At 33.7% G+C, this 14,712-nt stretch overlaps 1 protein-coding gene across 2 annotated transcripts in view; it reads right to left on the bottom strand.

Annotated features, from left to right (window-relative positions):
- Nucleotides 1-14,712, bottom strand: part of SPOCK3 (SPARC (osteonectin), cwcv and kazal like domains proteoglycan 3) — a 487,655-nt gene that overhangs the window by 264,778 nt on the left and 208,165 nt on the right. For both annotated transcript variants that reach the window (XM_047717726.1, XM_047717727.1), the window contains one exon: nt 8,548-8,662. In XM_047717726.1, coding sequence (XP_047573682.1) covers nt 8,548-8,662 — 115 coding nt within the window. The remainder of the gene's footprint in view (nt 1-8,547; nt 8,663-14,712) is intronic.

Here is a 14,712-nt window from a genome sequence, read left to right as displayed (position 1 = left end):
AATTAAGCTATGTGATTGAATCTTTCCATCATAAATATTTCAACATTATAGGAATGGAAATATAAATACTATAAAAATACATTTAATCATTATATAAAGAAATTCAGATCTTTCAAAAATGGCCATTGAATTTATGAATTCTAAAAGTGCATAATTTAAATAGAGGAGTTTTAGGACTCACATTCTTTTGGTATCTATTTTTAATAAATAACACTTTATATTAGTTTCATCATTCTTTTATACAATGCATTATTACAAGGCCCAAAGCATTTCCTTATTGATTCTTTTCAACCTTTGGTGTAAATGAAGCAGAAATTAACATAGCTGATTTTGTCCTACAATAATTTCTTCAACCTTACTCTGTTGTGCTATGCCAATTTTTTTTTTTTTTAATATCAGCAGCATCCATTGATTGGTGCCTGAAACATGGATCTAGAAATAGTGTTAATTATCTGCAGCTGCACAGGCAGCAAAGGGAGCATAAAACACTAGGCTTCTTGCTCACAATGTACAAAAACAATGAAACAAACCCTCAGCTGTAAGCATCTCCAGAACTCTTCCCCACGATAACAATATGAAGTGGGTCATTTTCAAAGCCTGGCAAGCCCATCATATATTTTATACCAAACATCTAAATTTTAGAAAACATGATGCAGTTTAAGTTTTTCTCATCATTCATAAAACTATTTTGTCTTAATTGGTGATGATAATGCTACAGAAAATCAGCACAAGCGCGCAGGTATCAGGCTTGTTTGAGGCCAGTCTCACAAAAAAGCCTTTAGGAGACAAATAGCCAAACATGTGATTTTTTGAACACGGCTTATTTGGAGAGTTTATGCCCTTCTCCGCTTGGGCAATAATGTTCAAAGCTGTTGTAAGATATATCATGAGCCTCCTGATCAGTCCACCTCTCTGATTTCAAAGACAGGTATTGTTAACTAAAGCATTATCAATTGTTTCAGTTATTTACAAATCTAAGTCAAGGGTCTATGTCTACTAGTTTCCTAAAACCAATTGTTAGGGACACCACTCTCCCTCTTATCTTTATATACTCCTCTTACTTTTTTGTTGGCAATTATTTGTTTATTCATGGAATCAATACGTTTATTTTTATTGAGGTAAAATTGGTATATGACATTATATAATTTTCAGGTATACAAAATTATACTTTGATATCTGTCTACACTATAAAGTGAACACCCTCAAAAGTCTAGTTACCACCCATCACCACAAAATATAGCCCCTTCACCCATTAGGTAATCATCAGTCTGTTCTCTACATCTATGAGTTCATTTTTGTGTTATTTTGTTTATTCATTTGTTTGGTTTTCTTTAGATTCTGCATGTGAGAGGGTCATATAGTCTTTGTCTTTCACCATCTGATTTATTTCAGTTAGGATAATACGCTTATGTTCCATGCATGCTATCACAAAATGCAAGATTTCATTTCTCTTTAGGGCTGAATAGTATTTTCCTGTTTGTGTGTGTGTGTGTGTACCATATCCTCTTCATCCATTTACCCATCAGTGGATACTTGTTTTTTTTTTTTTTTTCCATATCTTGGTTATTGTAAATAATGCTACAGTGAACATGGACATCGTTCATCTTTTCAAATAAATGTTTTCATTTAGATAAATACTCAGAAGTCGAACAGATGGATCATATAGTAGATCTATTCTTAATTACTTGAAGAATTTCCATATATTCTCAAATATTTGAAAAATTCCGGTACTGTTCTCCATAGGACCTGAAACAATTTATATTCCCATTAACAATGTATAAATGTTCCCTTTTCTCCACATTCACTCCAGCACATGTTGTTTCTTATATTTTTTGCTTATTTTGTTTTTTTAAAGATTTTGTTTATTAATTTGACAGATAGAGATCACAAGTCGGTAGAGAAGCAGGCAGAGAGAGAGAGGAAGAAGCAGGCTCCCTGCTAGCAGAGAGCCTGATGCAGGGCTCGATCCCAGGAAACCAGGATCACGACCAGAGCCGAAGGCAGAGGCTTTAACCCACTGAGCCACCCAGGCGCCCCTCTTGTGTTTTAGATAATAGCCCTTCAAACAGGTGTGAGGTGATATCTCATTGTGATTTTGATTTGCATTATATAATTAGTAATTAGTGATTATGAAAATTTTGTCTGTTGGCCATCTGTATGTCTTCTTTGAAAAAACGTCTATTTAGGTCCTTGGCTCATTTTTAAGGTTTATTTTATTGTTTAGTTAGATCAGTTTTTAAAATATATTTTGGACATTAATCCCTTATAGGATAAATCACTTGCAAATGTCTTCTTCCATTCAGTAGATTGTCTTTTCATTTTGATGATGATTTCCTTTTCTGTGCATAAGTTTTCAGTTTGATGTAGTCCCATTTCTTTATTTTTATTTTTGATTCCCCTGCCCGTGGACCCACAGTCATAAACTGCTAAGATCAATGTCAAGGACTTTCTCACCATGTTTTCTTCTGGGAATTTTATGATTTCAGGTCTTAAATTCAAGTTGTTAATCTATGTTAAGTGTATAGATATTTAAAATTGTTATATCCTCTTGTTGGATTGTTCCTTTATCATCATGTAATGCCCCTCTTTGTCTGTTATACAGTCTTTATTTTGGTCTATTTTCTCTGATATGAGTATAGCTAAAAGAGCTTTCTGTTTCATTTTTCATGGAAATCATTTTCCATTCCTCCTCTTTCAGTCTGTGTATGACCCTACTTCTAAAGTGAGTCTCAGGGCACCTCGCCAGCTCAGTTGGAAGATCATGTGACTCTTGATCTTGGGGTCATGAGTTTGAGCCCCACATTGGCTCTTGAGATTACATAACTAACTAACTAGATAACTAACTAAATAAACTTAAAAAAATAAAGTTGGTCTCTTTTAGACAGCATATTAGATGGGTTATGTTCCTTATCCATTCAGCCACCATGTCTTTGATTGAAGAGTTTAGCCCATTTACATTTATAACAATTATTGATAGGTATGCACTTATTGCCATTTTGTTAATTGTTTTCTAGCTGTCTTTTTCTTTTTTCCCTGTCTCTTTCTTTGTGGTTTGGTGATTTTCTTTAGTGTTATGTTTAGATTCCTTTATTTATTTACTTCTTTAATTTTAGTTTAAGTTCTTGCTTTATGGTTACTATGAGTTTCACATATAACATCCTGTGTACGTAATAGGTGGTTAAGTTGATCTTTTTATAGAATTTATTTATTTATTTATTTATTTATTTGAGCAAGAGCGAGAGCAAGATAGAGTAAGAAGGAGAAACAGACTCCCTGCTGAGGAGAGAGCCCAATGTGGGGCTTGATCCCAGGACTCCAAGATCATGTCCTGAGCCAAAGTCAGCAGACTGAGTCACCCAGATGCCCCTAAGTTGATCTTTTTATATTATACATCCCTTAACTAATTAATGTAGTTTTAGTTAATTTTATTACTTTTGACTTTAACTTTCATGCTTGTCTTATAATTGATGAATTCACTGTTTATACTATATATTTACCTTTTCCAGTGAGCCATTTTATTTTCATGTGTTTTCTTGTGATTAATTAGGGCCATTTTTTTTTTTTTTTCTATTCACAGAAGTCCCTTTATCATTTCTTGTAAGGCTGGTTTAGTGGTGATGAGCTTCTTCATTTTTTGCTTGTCTGGAAAACTCTTAATCTCCACTTCAATTCTGAAGGCTAACCTTACAGGGTAAAGAATTCTTGGCTGAAAGTTTTTTTTTTTTTTTTCTTTCAATATTTTGAATATATCATACCACTCCCTCTGGCAGCCAAAGTTTGTGTCAAAAATCTTCTGGTAACATTATGTGTTTCCCTTTTTTGTAACAAGTTGTTTTTCTCTTGCTGCTTTTAAGTTTGTTTGTTCGTTTATTTTTTCTCTTTAACTTTTACATTTTAACTATAATATGTCTTACTGTGGATCTCTTGGTATTCATCTTGTCTAGAATTCTCTGGGCTCCTTGGACCTGTATGTCTGTTTTCTTTCCTGGATTAGTAAAGTTTTCTGCCATTGTTTCTTCAAAAAAGTTTTCTGGCCTTTTTTCTCTCTTTTTTTTACACCTCTATAGTGCAAATGTTATTCTGCTTAATTCTTTCTCAAAGGTCCTTTAAAATATCTTCACTTTTTATAATTCTTTTTTCTTTTTGTTGCTCTGTTTGGGTGAGTGCTGTTGTTTTCCAACTCACTGATCCATTCTTCTGCTTCATTCAGTCTTCTTTTGAGCTACTCAATGGTTACTTTTTAGTTTAGTTATTGTATTCTTCAGCTTTATAATTTATTTTTTATTTGGTACTTTCTTATATTTTCTATCTCTTTATTGAAGTTCTCACTGTGTTCATCCATCTTACTCCCAAGTTCAGGGGGCATCTTTATGACCATTACTTTAAACTTTTTATCAGGCAAATTGCTTATTTCTGTTTCGTTACAGTCTTCTGCTGAGGTTTTTTCTTGTTTGTTTGGAAAAGTCTTCTCTTTCCTCATTTTGCCTGACTCTCTGTGTTTGCTTCTATGTATTAGACAAATCAGCTACCACTTCCCATCTTAAAGGAGTGGTCTCATGTAGGATATATCCTAATGTAGGAGATAGTGTAGGGTTCAGAAGTGCTATCTTCCCTGGCAGCCAGAGGTATCCCTTACATGAGCTGTGTGCATCCATCTGCTGTTGTGAGGCTGCAGCTACAGAATGGGAATGGGCAAGGATTTCCCCTGGCCCAGTCATAGCATGTGGCTATGTGGCACAGAGGTGGGTATGTCTCTCACTTGAGCCTACGTGTGATGTGTGCCTGCAGCATAAGAGTTGGTGGGGCCCTCAGTAGGGAATACCTTCTGGTGCTAACAGGTTAGAGGGAGAGTTCTAAGATAGTATCCACCAGCACCTGCATTTGAAATTAGTTTGTAAAAATGGCACCTAAGAATGCCTTTGTCCTCAGAGAGAGCCCCAAGTTATTGTCTTTCCAGCAGATGCTTTAAGATCAGTAATTACATCTATTTCACATGTATTGTGGGTACTGTTCAAACACTTGATTTTGGGCTGGATCCCAGGGCAAGTGAGCCTATGCACAAGCCCCTTAGAGCATGTTCTCTGTTCCTTACAGTTCTATGGTTTTTCTGGATGTAATTCCCATTGGATTTCAAGCAAAACATTTGGGGCATTCACCAGTCCTGTGAAGAACCTAGGGGTTGCAGTCCTGACACAGAGAATAGACCCTTCAATTCTTAAGGAAAAGTTCTATATTTTGAGATCCATCCTGATTATGGATTACCATTTCTGGTGTGTGTATGTGTGTGTGCGTGTGTTTCGAGTGTACCCTTTTTTCCTTTGTTGGAGAGGCTCTGTTCACTGTTTTTAGGTCTTTTTCAGAGGAAGTTATTCCGCATGTAGTTATAAATTTATTGTGTCCATGAAAGGAGGCAAGTTCAGGATTTTTCTACACTGCCATCTTGAACCTTTCTTTCTCAACAAATTTATTTAAAGATATTTGTTGATGACTTCTATGTCCTTTCCAGACTATCTTCAACAAATAGGCACAAAGCATACAGAAAAAAACTTTGACTTAGATTATCTAGGTTGACCAGTTCAAATGATCAAACTACTCAATTTTCTTCTCTAAGCATTCAAAAATAAAAGCTATTTTAATACATTCTTCAAAGAAAATATATACTAGCCAGCATGTCAAGTCGAGTATAAAGTAGTAAGACATAGACACTGCCTTCATGAAACCTCCTGTCAGTTGATGGAGATTAATGTTAGATAATATATTACATATACATAATGTTAGACAATATATTATATATATATATTACATATGTATATATATATATACATATATTACAAATGCATATGAGCATTTCAAAATGAGTTCAGCATTCTAAGGTAATGGAAAAATGGATATGTCATCTAGTTTGAGAGGGGTGGGGAAATTAGGAAAACATCTTTGAAAAATAAGATTCTTCCTATAGATGCAAACAGAAAATTCCATTTTCTCTTTTATGGGGGAAAATGATAAGTGGTTTCATTAAATAAAAACAGTAATAATCTCTAATCTAAACTATGTAAGTGACAAGAATTGATTAATTAAACTGTTTTCCTTGTTTTCTGTACCTTATCCCCATATCATACACACAACACCCAGATTTAAGACCTGCTATATTTATATTAGCCAACTTTTACTGATCAAACTGCTTGGTAAAACTCTCCTTTCCTAAGTGTTGTGTAAACATTAACTATGTACTGACATCCTCAAAGCAAATAAAACATATCAAATATTAATCTTAAAATCAATTCTTTGGAAACTAGTTATTTATTTATTGAATATAGTGTGTATTGAGTGCAAATTTTATAGTAGTGTCTATCAGAATAGAACAGGGCTAAATACTATTTACATAAAACACTTAGAATTCCACCTTCTTAAGACATAGTAGTCTCCCCAACTGCCCCAGCCTTCTACTACTATACCAAAGGCAGAGTTAGCAATGGTTCTCTCTTCAAGACAGTTCACCTGTTTATATTAAGAAATATTCTAGCTATTGGTTCTGAGCCCTCCTCATGTTAAGAAAGTTTCTTTTTGTCTGTTGTAACATGTTTTTGTTGTTTGTTTGTTTTTGTTTTGCTTTGTTTTTAATAATTTAGAGAAGCAGTGAGACAGCACAGTTGTAAAAAGCATGGACTTTGTTGTCAGTATGTATTTATTGGATCAATGCTCTGAAAATTCTCAGCTCTGTGATCTTGAGTCAGTTACTTTAACTTCTCCTGGCTTCAGCGTTCAGCAATTGTGGAGTCTCTGCCCCAGGCATGAGATTAGCTGTGAGGTCTTCAGTTGCTCTTTGACTTGGTTCAGAGGACCAGGGGTGAAATGGCCAATGAAGTGTTAAATGTGTATAGATGAAAAATCTTTCCCAGGGTCTCTGAAACTTGTGATGAAACAGTCTTGGCTTTTTTATGAAATGAATTGACTACATCTCTGCAATTTAGGTGAGGGATTATACAGGAAATCTTTTCAATACCACCCTCTTACTGATTCCTGAAGTAAAAATTAACTCTTCCTCATCCCCTCCATACATACGTTAGCACATTAATATTTAAAATTTTGATGATTAATTAATATGAGTCCAAGAAATTCAGAAGCTTTTTGAAATCCTATGGAAATAAATAGAAAAATAAAATTCTGGCCCAAAGTTTTGGAGCCCCTTGGTAAAATTAACATAGAGGACATGATTGAGTGGGAAATATTCTGTTGATAGTTCTGCTTTCCCATTTTGTGTCCTCCCACAATGAATTAACTCTATAACAGCACTGTTTCCTAGAAATCTTTTACACTTTGAATTCCAAAACTATTGCCTGCTTTCTCCCTCTCTCTCTCTTACTTCTGCAAATACACTATTGATATGCCATGATTCTCTCATCCCAAGTGAACTCATTCCTAAATTCTTTATCTTGGTTGCATTAGTCTGCCTTGACATTTGAAACCTGCCACTGTAGATGCGGCATTATGGAATAAGCTCTTCCTTGACTCTATTCGCATACAATAAAGGGTTTTATGCATATGTGTTTTTATATCAATAAGAAAAGTCAACAAAATTTAAATTTTTCCATTTTCTAGAAATGTTACATTCTTATTCGTTAATGTTTTTAATCTCTGTTGGTGTGTTTGAATAATAGCCTTTAAAGTAAGTACACTGAAGTCAAAATGCAATTAATCTCTGAACATACCCAAATAGTGAAATTCCCTTGCTCATTTGATGTGAGAGTAATGCAGGTCCAATATCCAAAAAAAAAAAAAAAAAAAAAAAAAAATGTTCTCATAAAGAGAATTCTTTTCAAAGTAATAAAGGGAATGAATAGACTGCTTGCTTCAGTCAGTTACCCAGTGATTTTACTTTTGGCTGTGGCATGCTTCAATCCTTAGGACTGAGCATGAAACTACACAGGATATTTCTAAACTACCAATCCTCCTCGAAATAGAGCCTATCTGACAGAAGCAGTGATATCATTATAAAAAAATATTTAAAACCCTTTCTTCTTTTGAAATTTTGAGTAAGCTTCCAGACTACAAGGACTCCACCAGTATGAGTGCTTCCTTAGAGGAAAGTGTCCTCAAGGGTTCTAGGTCCATGTTTCTATATTGTGACTTTTCATCTTTTTTAATGAACATCTCTCATTTTTTCCCCTTTGGCTTGGTTTCCAATTATTCCTTCAGGAAAATATGACATTTGACAAGGCATAAGCATAAATATTTAGAGGGTAACAAAATTGTATTTATTCCTTAAAACAGAAAAAATGTAAGTATGCAGATATAACACTTTAATCCAATCCTCACAAAATCCTCTTTATTTAATAATATATGCCTAAATTCTGTAATCCATAGTAATTCTGATTGATTACAATGTTTAACCCAAGTGAATGATAATTGAATTAACCAAGCCTCTAAAATTGTTTCAATAAAATTCCGGATAAGAGCTTAGCAGATATTGCCAAATATTTACACTCAGCAGTTATTCATGGTAAGGAACACTATTCAATCAGTGGAACTTAATTTAATAATGTTTACCTGTGTGTAAGCCTCCGGTGACTAATGCAGACTGCAGTCTGAGAATCTTGAGCAATGCATACTTTATGGCGACTACATTTCATCTTTAGGCATGGATCTTTAGCTGGATCTAAAGCTAAAAAAAAATTGTTCAGAAAATATTAAGATATGTTTCTGAAAAATGGAGGTATCTAATCTCATCAAACAATTTGATCAAGAACTTTACATAGAAGTTCAGCTCTAAATTTTCTTCACATTCTTCCTCTTTTGAGATGCTTCTATTTCTACCTTCCTAACTCAGAGTTCATAGATGGCTGCAGTTTAGTCTTATTTATTCCATTCAGAAGATAAAAAACCCGTTTATGATCAAACAATGTGTAAACAAAACAGAAACTTCAACAGAAAATTTTTCTATAGTTGTTATTTTTTTCTAAGCAGTAAAGATGCAGAGATAAAGTTGGGGTGTGTTACTGTAATACTTCTGTCAGTGGACAATAATAATTTCTACTTTTGTTTTCCCTAGAGAGATGTAGGTGGGTAGAGATCAAGGATTAAGCCCAAAAGATGTTAGTGGGCATTAATAAGTCTTCGGATATATAAAAAAAAAGTCTACAGCTACACTAGGAACCGGCTGAGTGCATCATGGTAATAACTGAGATATTGCATTGTCATTTTTAAATCTTGCTTGACATTAGAACCACTATTTTTCTAAACAAAATGTCTCTCTTGGTGGATGCCAACACAAAAATTGTGTGATTTGTTGGTGATATTTTACATAACAGTTTTAATAAGCTATAACTTGCATACAATTCATTCTTTTCATTTTGAAATTCAGTAGCTTTCAGTATATTCACAGCTATGAAACTATTATCATAATAAATTTTAGAAAATTTTTATTACCTCAAAGAAATGATACCCTTTAATTATCACCTTCCAACTACCATGCCAACTACCCTAGCTTCTTCACAACCCCTAATAGGAGTACCCACTAGTATAATTTCTGTCTCTTCAGATTTGCCCATTCTGAATATTTTATGTACATGATATTACATATTATGTGGTCTTCTGTGACTTGTTTCCCTTGTTTGGGGCAATGTTTTCAAGGTCCAACCATATTCTAGAATGCAACACTACTTCATTCCTTTACGTTGCTAAATATCATTATATAGATATACCATATTTTATTTATCCATTCACTAGTTGAGGGAAATTTTGTTGTTTCTACATTCTGTTTATTATGAATAATACTGTTATTGGTAATCACTATTCGTGATGTTCGGTGATATTTCTTGTGATTTTGTGGGTGGAAAGCCAGGGAGGGAGTTGGCACAAATAAGAAACAGGCACTGAATGTCCACTTTGGGTACATGTCACAACTGAGAGAAAAAGAACTCATGCAAGATGGAAACTGAAAATAAAATTCTAATGCATGTAGAAAAATGGAGCAAAGGTGACCTGAAAGATGTGTATTTAGAATATGAAGAAGTATTTGGGAGAGCTCTGAGCTTTTCACTGACCATGAAAGAACCGGTCTCTTCAAATCTTAAACTTAGAGTAAACTAGAGTTAACATCTGGTGTACAAATCAAATTTAGTTTTATGAATGTGTTAAATCAATAACCTAGCTAAAGTTAATACATTTTAATAAACAATAAATAAACCCAATTTCAATCAAATACAGATACAAACTACATATATAGATGCTTATATATAAAAACATATTTTGAGGTGCCTGGGCGACTCAGTCTGTTGAGCACACAACTCTTGATTTTGGTTCAGGCTGCACATCAGTGGGAAGTCTGCTTGAGATTCTCTCTCCTTTTGCCAACCCCCGTTCATGCTCTCTCTCTTTCTAAAATCAATCAATCAATCTTATAAAAACTTACACATTTTCTTTCTCCAAGAAGTATATTTCTACAAAATTCTTTGAGATTTCAAATACTCATGAGATTTAAAATTAAAAATACTAACATATAGAGTTGATAATATGTTCACTAGTAGACATCTTACATCATAATAATATGTTTAAGTGCATCTGTTAAGTTTCTTCTGAGAAAAAAAATTTAACAGTCAATGATTAGATCATTATAGTTTATCTTAATTTCAGAGAAATTTTAAAACATAAGATAAATAAAAGTAGTTATTTTATTCTCTATGAAATGTTGAATATACTTTGTTCACCATGCAAATGCAAGTTGCTAGAACATTTTCATACTATCACAGTTTAAACTATCACTAATTAGAAAATTGTCTCATTGAACTCTTGCACTTTAGATCTGTATAACTTCTTGTCAGACAACATAAAAGAAAGTACATACAATAACTTAGAAGGCATTAAAATGTTTTGTGATATTTCTAATCTTAAGTCTATTTTGATTTTTTAAAATATTTTATTTATTTATTTGAAAACGAGAAAGAGAGGCACATGAGCGGGAAGGGCAGAGGGAGAGGGAGAGAGAGAATCTCAAGCTGGCTCCAGGTTCCATGATGTAGGGCTTGATCCCAGGACCCCAAGATCATGACCTGAGCTGAAACCAAGAGGTGTATGCTTAACCAACAGGTGTCCCTTATTTTGACTTTTAATTGGGAATACCACTTTCAAATATTGATTGAAATCAAACAGTTCTGGCTAAAAAAAAATGTCATTATACATACAACTGTATCTATATTCATATGTCCTACACTCATTGTGAATATATTTAACCTAACATATATTATTCTGAAAAAGGAGTGTATTTTTTTTTAAAGATTTTATCCATTTATTTGACAGAGATCACAAGTAAGCAGAGAGAGAGAGAGAGGAGGAAGCAGGCTCCCTGACAGGCAGAGAGCCCGACGCTGGGCTCGATCCCAGGACCCTGAGATCATGACCTGAGCCGAAAGCAGAGGCTTTAACCCACTGAGCCACCCAGGCACCCCGTATTTGTTTTGAAATAAAATAATGTACATGTGAAACTATCAGGATTAATATAATCTAGTTAACACATCAAATTCAGACCATTAATAGTTATCTTTACTTATTTCTTTTAGTTTTATTTATCTTATAGAGCTTACATTAGATAATTTTCTAAAGTTCCATGACACCTCTTACATTATACCTACTTATACCCTGTACCAAAAAAAGTACAAATAAAAGAACCCAAAAATCGATGTATAATGAGAAAGAAATTATCAGAACAAATACAGCACATGAAAATTAATTTAATAAAATTTTACATACAATTCTACATAAATGATCAAATAAAAGAGTAGTAGTATTTGTCAGGAGATTGAAAATACAATAGAAAGTGAACATGAAGAATCAGATACATAGAATCTACATAAGGAAAAGATCACTTTCTGTGCATGTGATTTTAACCATCTGTATTTTTGAGTAGAACTTACATTGTTGGCAGCTTAAAAATTATAAAACATCACACACTGTAAATACAGATGCTTGAGATTTTATTCTTGAAATCACAACAATAACACAACCATCTTCCCCTTGGCTGAAGCCCATGGATTAGACTCAATCCTGTATTTTAAAAAAGCCTGGCATAAATTCATCACCTCCTTCTGTTGCTATCCTCTTCTTTCCATCTTTTTCAAATTAACATCTCCTATTCTATTCTGTATTATTGTATTAGTGTATTTTTTCTCAAGCATCCAGTACCATGATCCCTAGGAAGATTTCAGCTAGCACATTCGAATTCATCTGGCCATGTTCTTTCTGTCTTAATCTTTCATAATCTTTCTGACTGATGTGAACTAACCTACGGACATATCTAATACTTCTTTTTTGTTTTGTTTTGTTTTGTTAAAAAAAAAAAAAGGCAGTCTGAATGCCTTATATTTTCGCTCGTGATATGGTTGCATTTCACTTGTCATACAGAATTTCCCTCACTCTTTCACCAGAATATTTGTTTTTTTAGTTCAGAATCCCCCACTCATTGCTATATCAGAGAAAGCTAGGACATATCCAGCCTGACCCAGCTGCTAATGGTGGAAGTACCTGAGACAGCAAGGGTAGGTGAGAGCAGGAAACAAACATAACTGTAGACAGGTATGTCAGTTTAAAAAGATATAATCCTTGAGAAGAGGTCCTTACATCAAGGTAACCAAAAAGTAAGGACATGCAATACAGATGTTGGGTCAAGAAAACAAACCCGGAAAATGACTGAAAGGTGCTGAATTCCCATTGCAGCAGAAGAATCATTAGTTTTCATGTTTCATGCAGGTGGTCTTAAAAGAGGGAAAGGCAAAAAGTGGTGTCATTAAGGTGAAAAGATAGGTATTATTGTTTGTATCAAGAACTGAAATAAACTTCAAGATCAGAACTCTTAATCTGCAAAAACTCACTTCTGGAATTTAACAGTGTTTATCCACAAAAAATGCATAGCTTTTTAGAAGATTAAATCCTAATGACTTTAGGCTAAAGCACTTTTAAATAATTCTGCATTTTACTTTTAGTGGGGCTAATGTTGAACCAGTTACCTTAGTTAAATCAACGCCAGAGAAAAGATTTCTTAAAATCTTGACAAATATAATAAAAACTTAATATTCCCAATATTGATTCAGATTTTTCAAAGACAAATATTACTAGTTTTTGTAGTAAAAACTAGTAATATTTATGTAGCTTGATGGGTTCATCTATAAAAGTCAAGCTTTTGGACTAAACTTCAAATTAACATTCTTCTTTCAAAACATGTTATTAGATTTCAGCAAACATTTTTGGCACCAGATATCCTACATGGAATGGATCCTGTCCTCAACAGACTCAATATTTTAAGTGGAAAAGATATATATAGATATATATATCTATATATATCTTTTATATATCTTTATATAAAGATATATAAAAAGAAGATAAAGATATATAAAAGATATATATAAAAGATATAGGTATATAAAGATATATATATTTATATATATATATAAATCACGATCAATGAAATATAAAATGTGCATGCTGCCTGAAAGTACTAGGACAAAACACTGGGGAGGCAGATGGAAGCTTATTACCTTTTGGAGCTCTCCTTTTTAGAAATGCCATGTCACTTAATGATTTTAACTTGGAGAGTGACATAATTATGTTTTATGGTAAAGAGATCACTCATAAAATTTGGTTATGCTTTGAATAATATTTGATCAAGACAAGGAAACTAAGAATGTCCAGCGGAGAAAGAGTAAGAATCCACTCTAGGGGAACTGAGTGTAAAGATGGGCATGGGAACAAGGCTACCTTTGGAGCTGAAAAAAAAGAGGATTTTGAGAGGGTCAAGCATTGGTCTGTTGGAATAGGTATTCTGAGACAACCAAATCTGAATCGATTGAATAAACATCCAATTCCTCACTTCCACCATTTGTGGGCTTTTTCTGTTATTAATATTGTTATAACTGGGAAGCCTGTGTGGCTCATTGGATTAAGTCTTTGCCTTCGGCTCAGGTCATGGTCTTGGGCTCCTGGGATGGAGCCCCGCATCAGGCACTCTGCTCAGCAGGAGTCTGCTTCCCCTTCCCTCTCTCTGCCTTCCTCTCTGCCTACTTGTGATCTCTGTCTGTCAAATAAATAAATAAAATCTTTAAAAAAACAAACAAATAAATAAATAAATAAATAAAATCTTTAAAAATATATTGTTATAACTAATTTTCTTTTTATTAGTATTTGCCCAGTTAACTTTTGTCTGAATTCCTTTATTTTTAATTCTTAATTTTTATAGTTTAAGACTGCTCTTAAGAATTCTTAGATGGATTTACAAGCCCAGTCTAAGGTGACCTATCTCCTCTTTTGTTTCAAATGTGATTTTTTTTTATATAATTGTACTCTTTCTTCTCACTTTGTTTTGTGCTTTTTAAAAAGATTTTATTTGTTTATTTATTTGACAGAGAGAGAGAGAGCAAGAGACACAAGCAGGGGGAACAGTAGAGGTTGAGCCCAATGCAAGGCTTGATCCCAGGACCCCAGGTTCCCAACCAAAGCCCAAGGCTGATGCTCGACTGACTAAGGCATCCAGGTGCCCTATTTTGTGCTTTCTATTTTGCAGTTTTTTTTTTTTCTTTGTTTTTACTTCTTCTTTCCTGCCTCATAGTGTGTTAATTATATTTTTTAACTTTTCTTTTTATTTATTTATTTATTTATTTGAGAGAGAGACAGAGAGAGAGAGCATATGAGAGAGAGCAGGAGCAGGGGGGCAGGCAGAGGGAGAAG

Source organism: Lutra lutra, chromosome 2 (assembly GCF_902655055.1).
Source record: "Lutra lutra chromosome 2, mLutLut1.2, whole genome shotgun sequence".
Classification (NCBI taxonomy): domain Eukaryota; kingdom Metazoa; phylum Chordata; class Mammalia; order Carnivora; family Mustelidae; genus Lutra; species Lutra lutra.
Note: the sequence above shows the minus strand (reverse complement) of the source record. Positions and strands in the feature narration are given on the sequence as shown.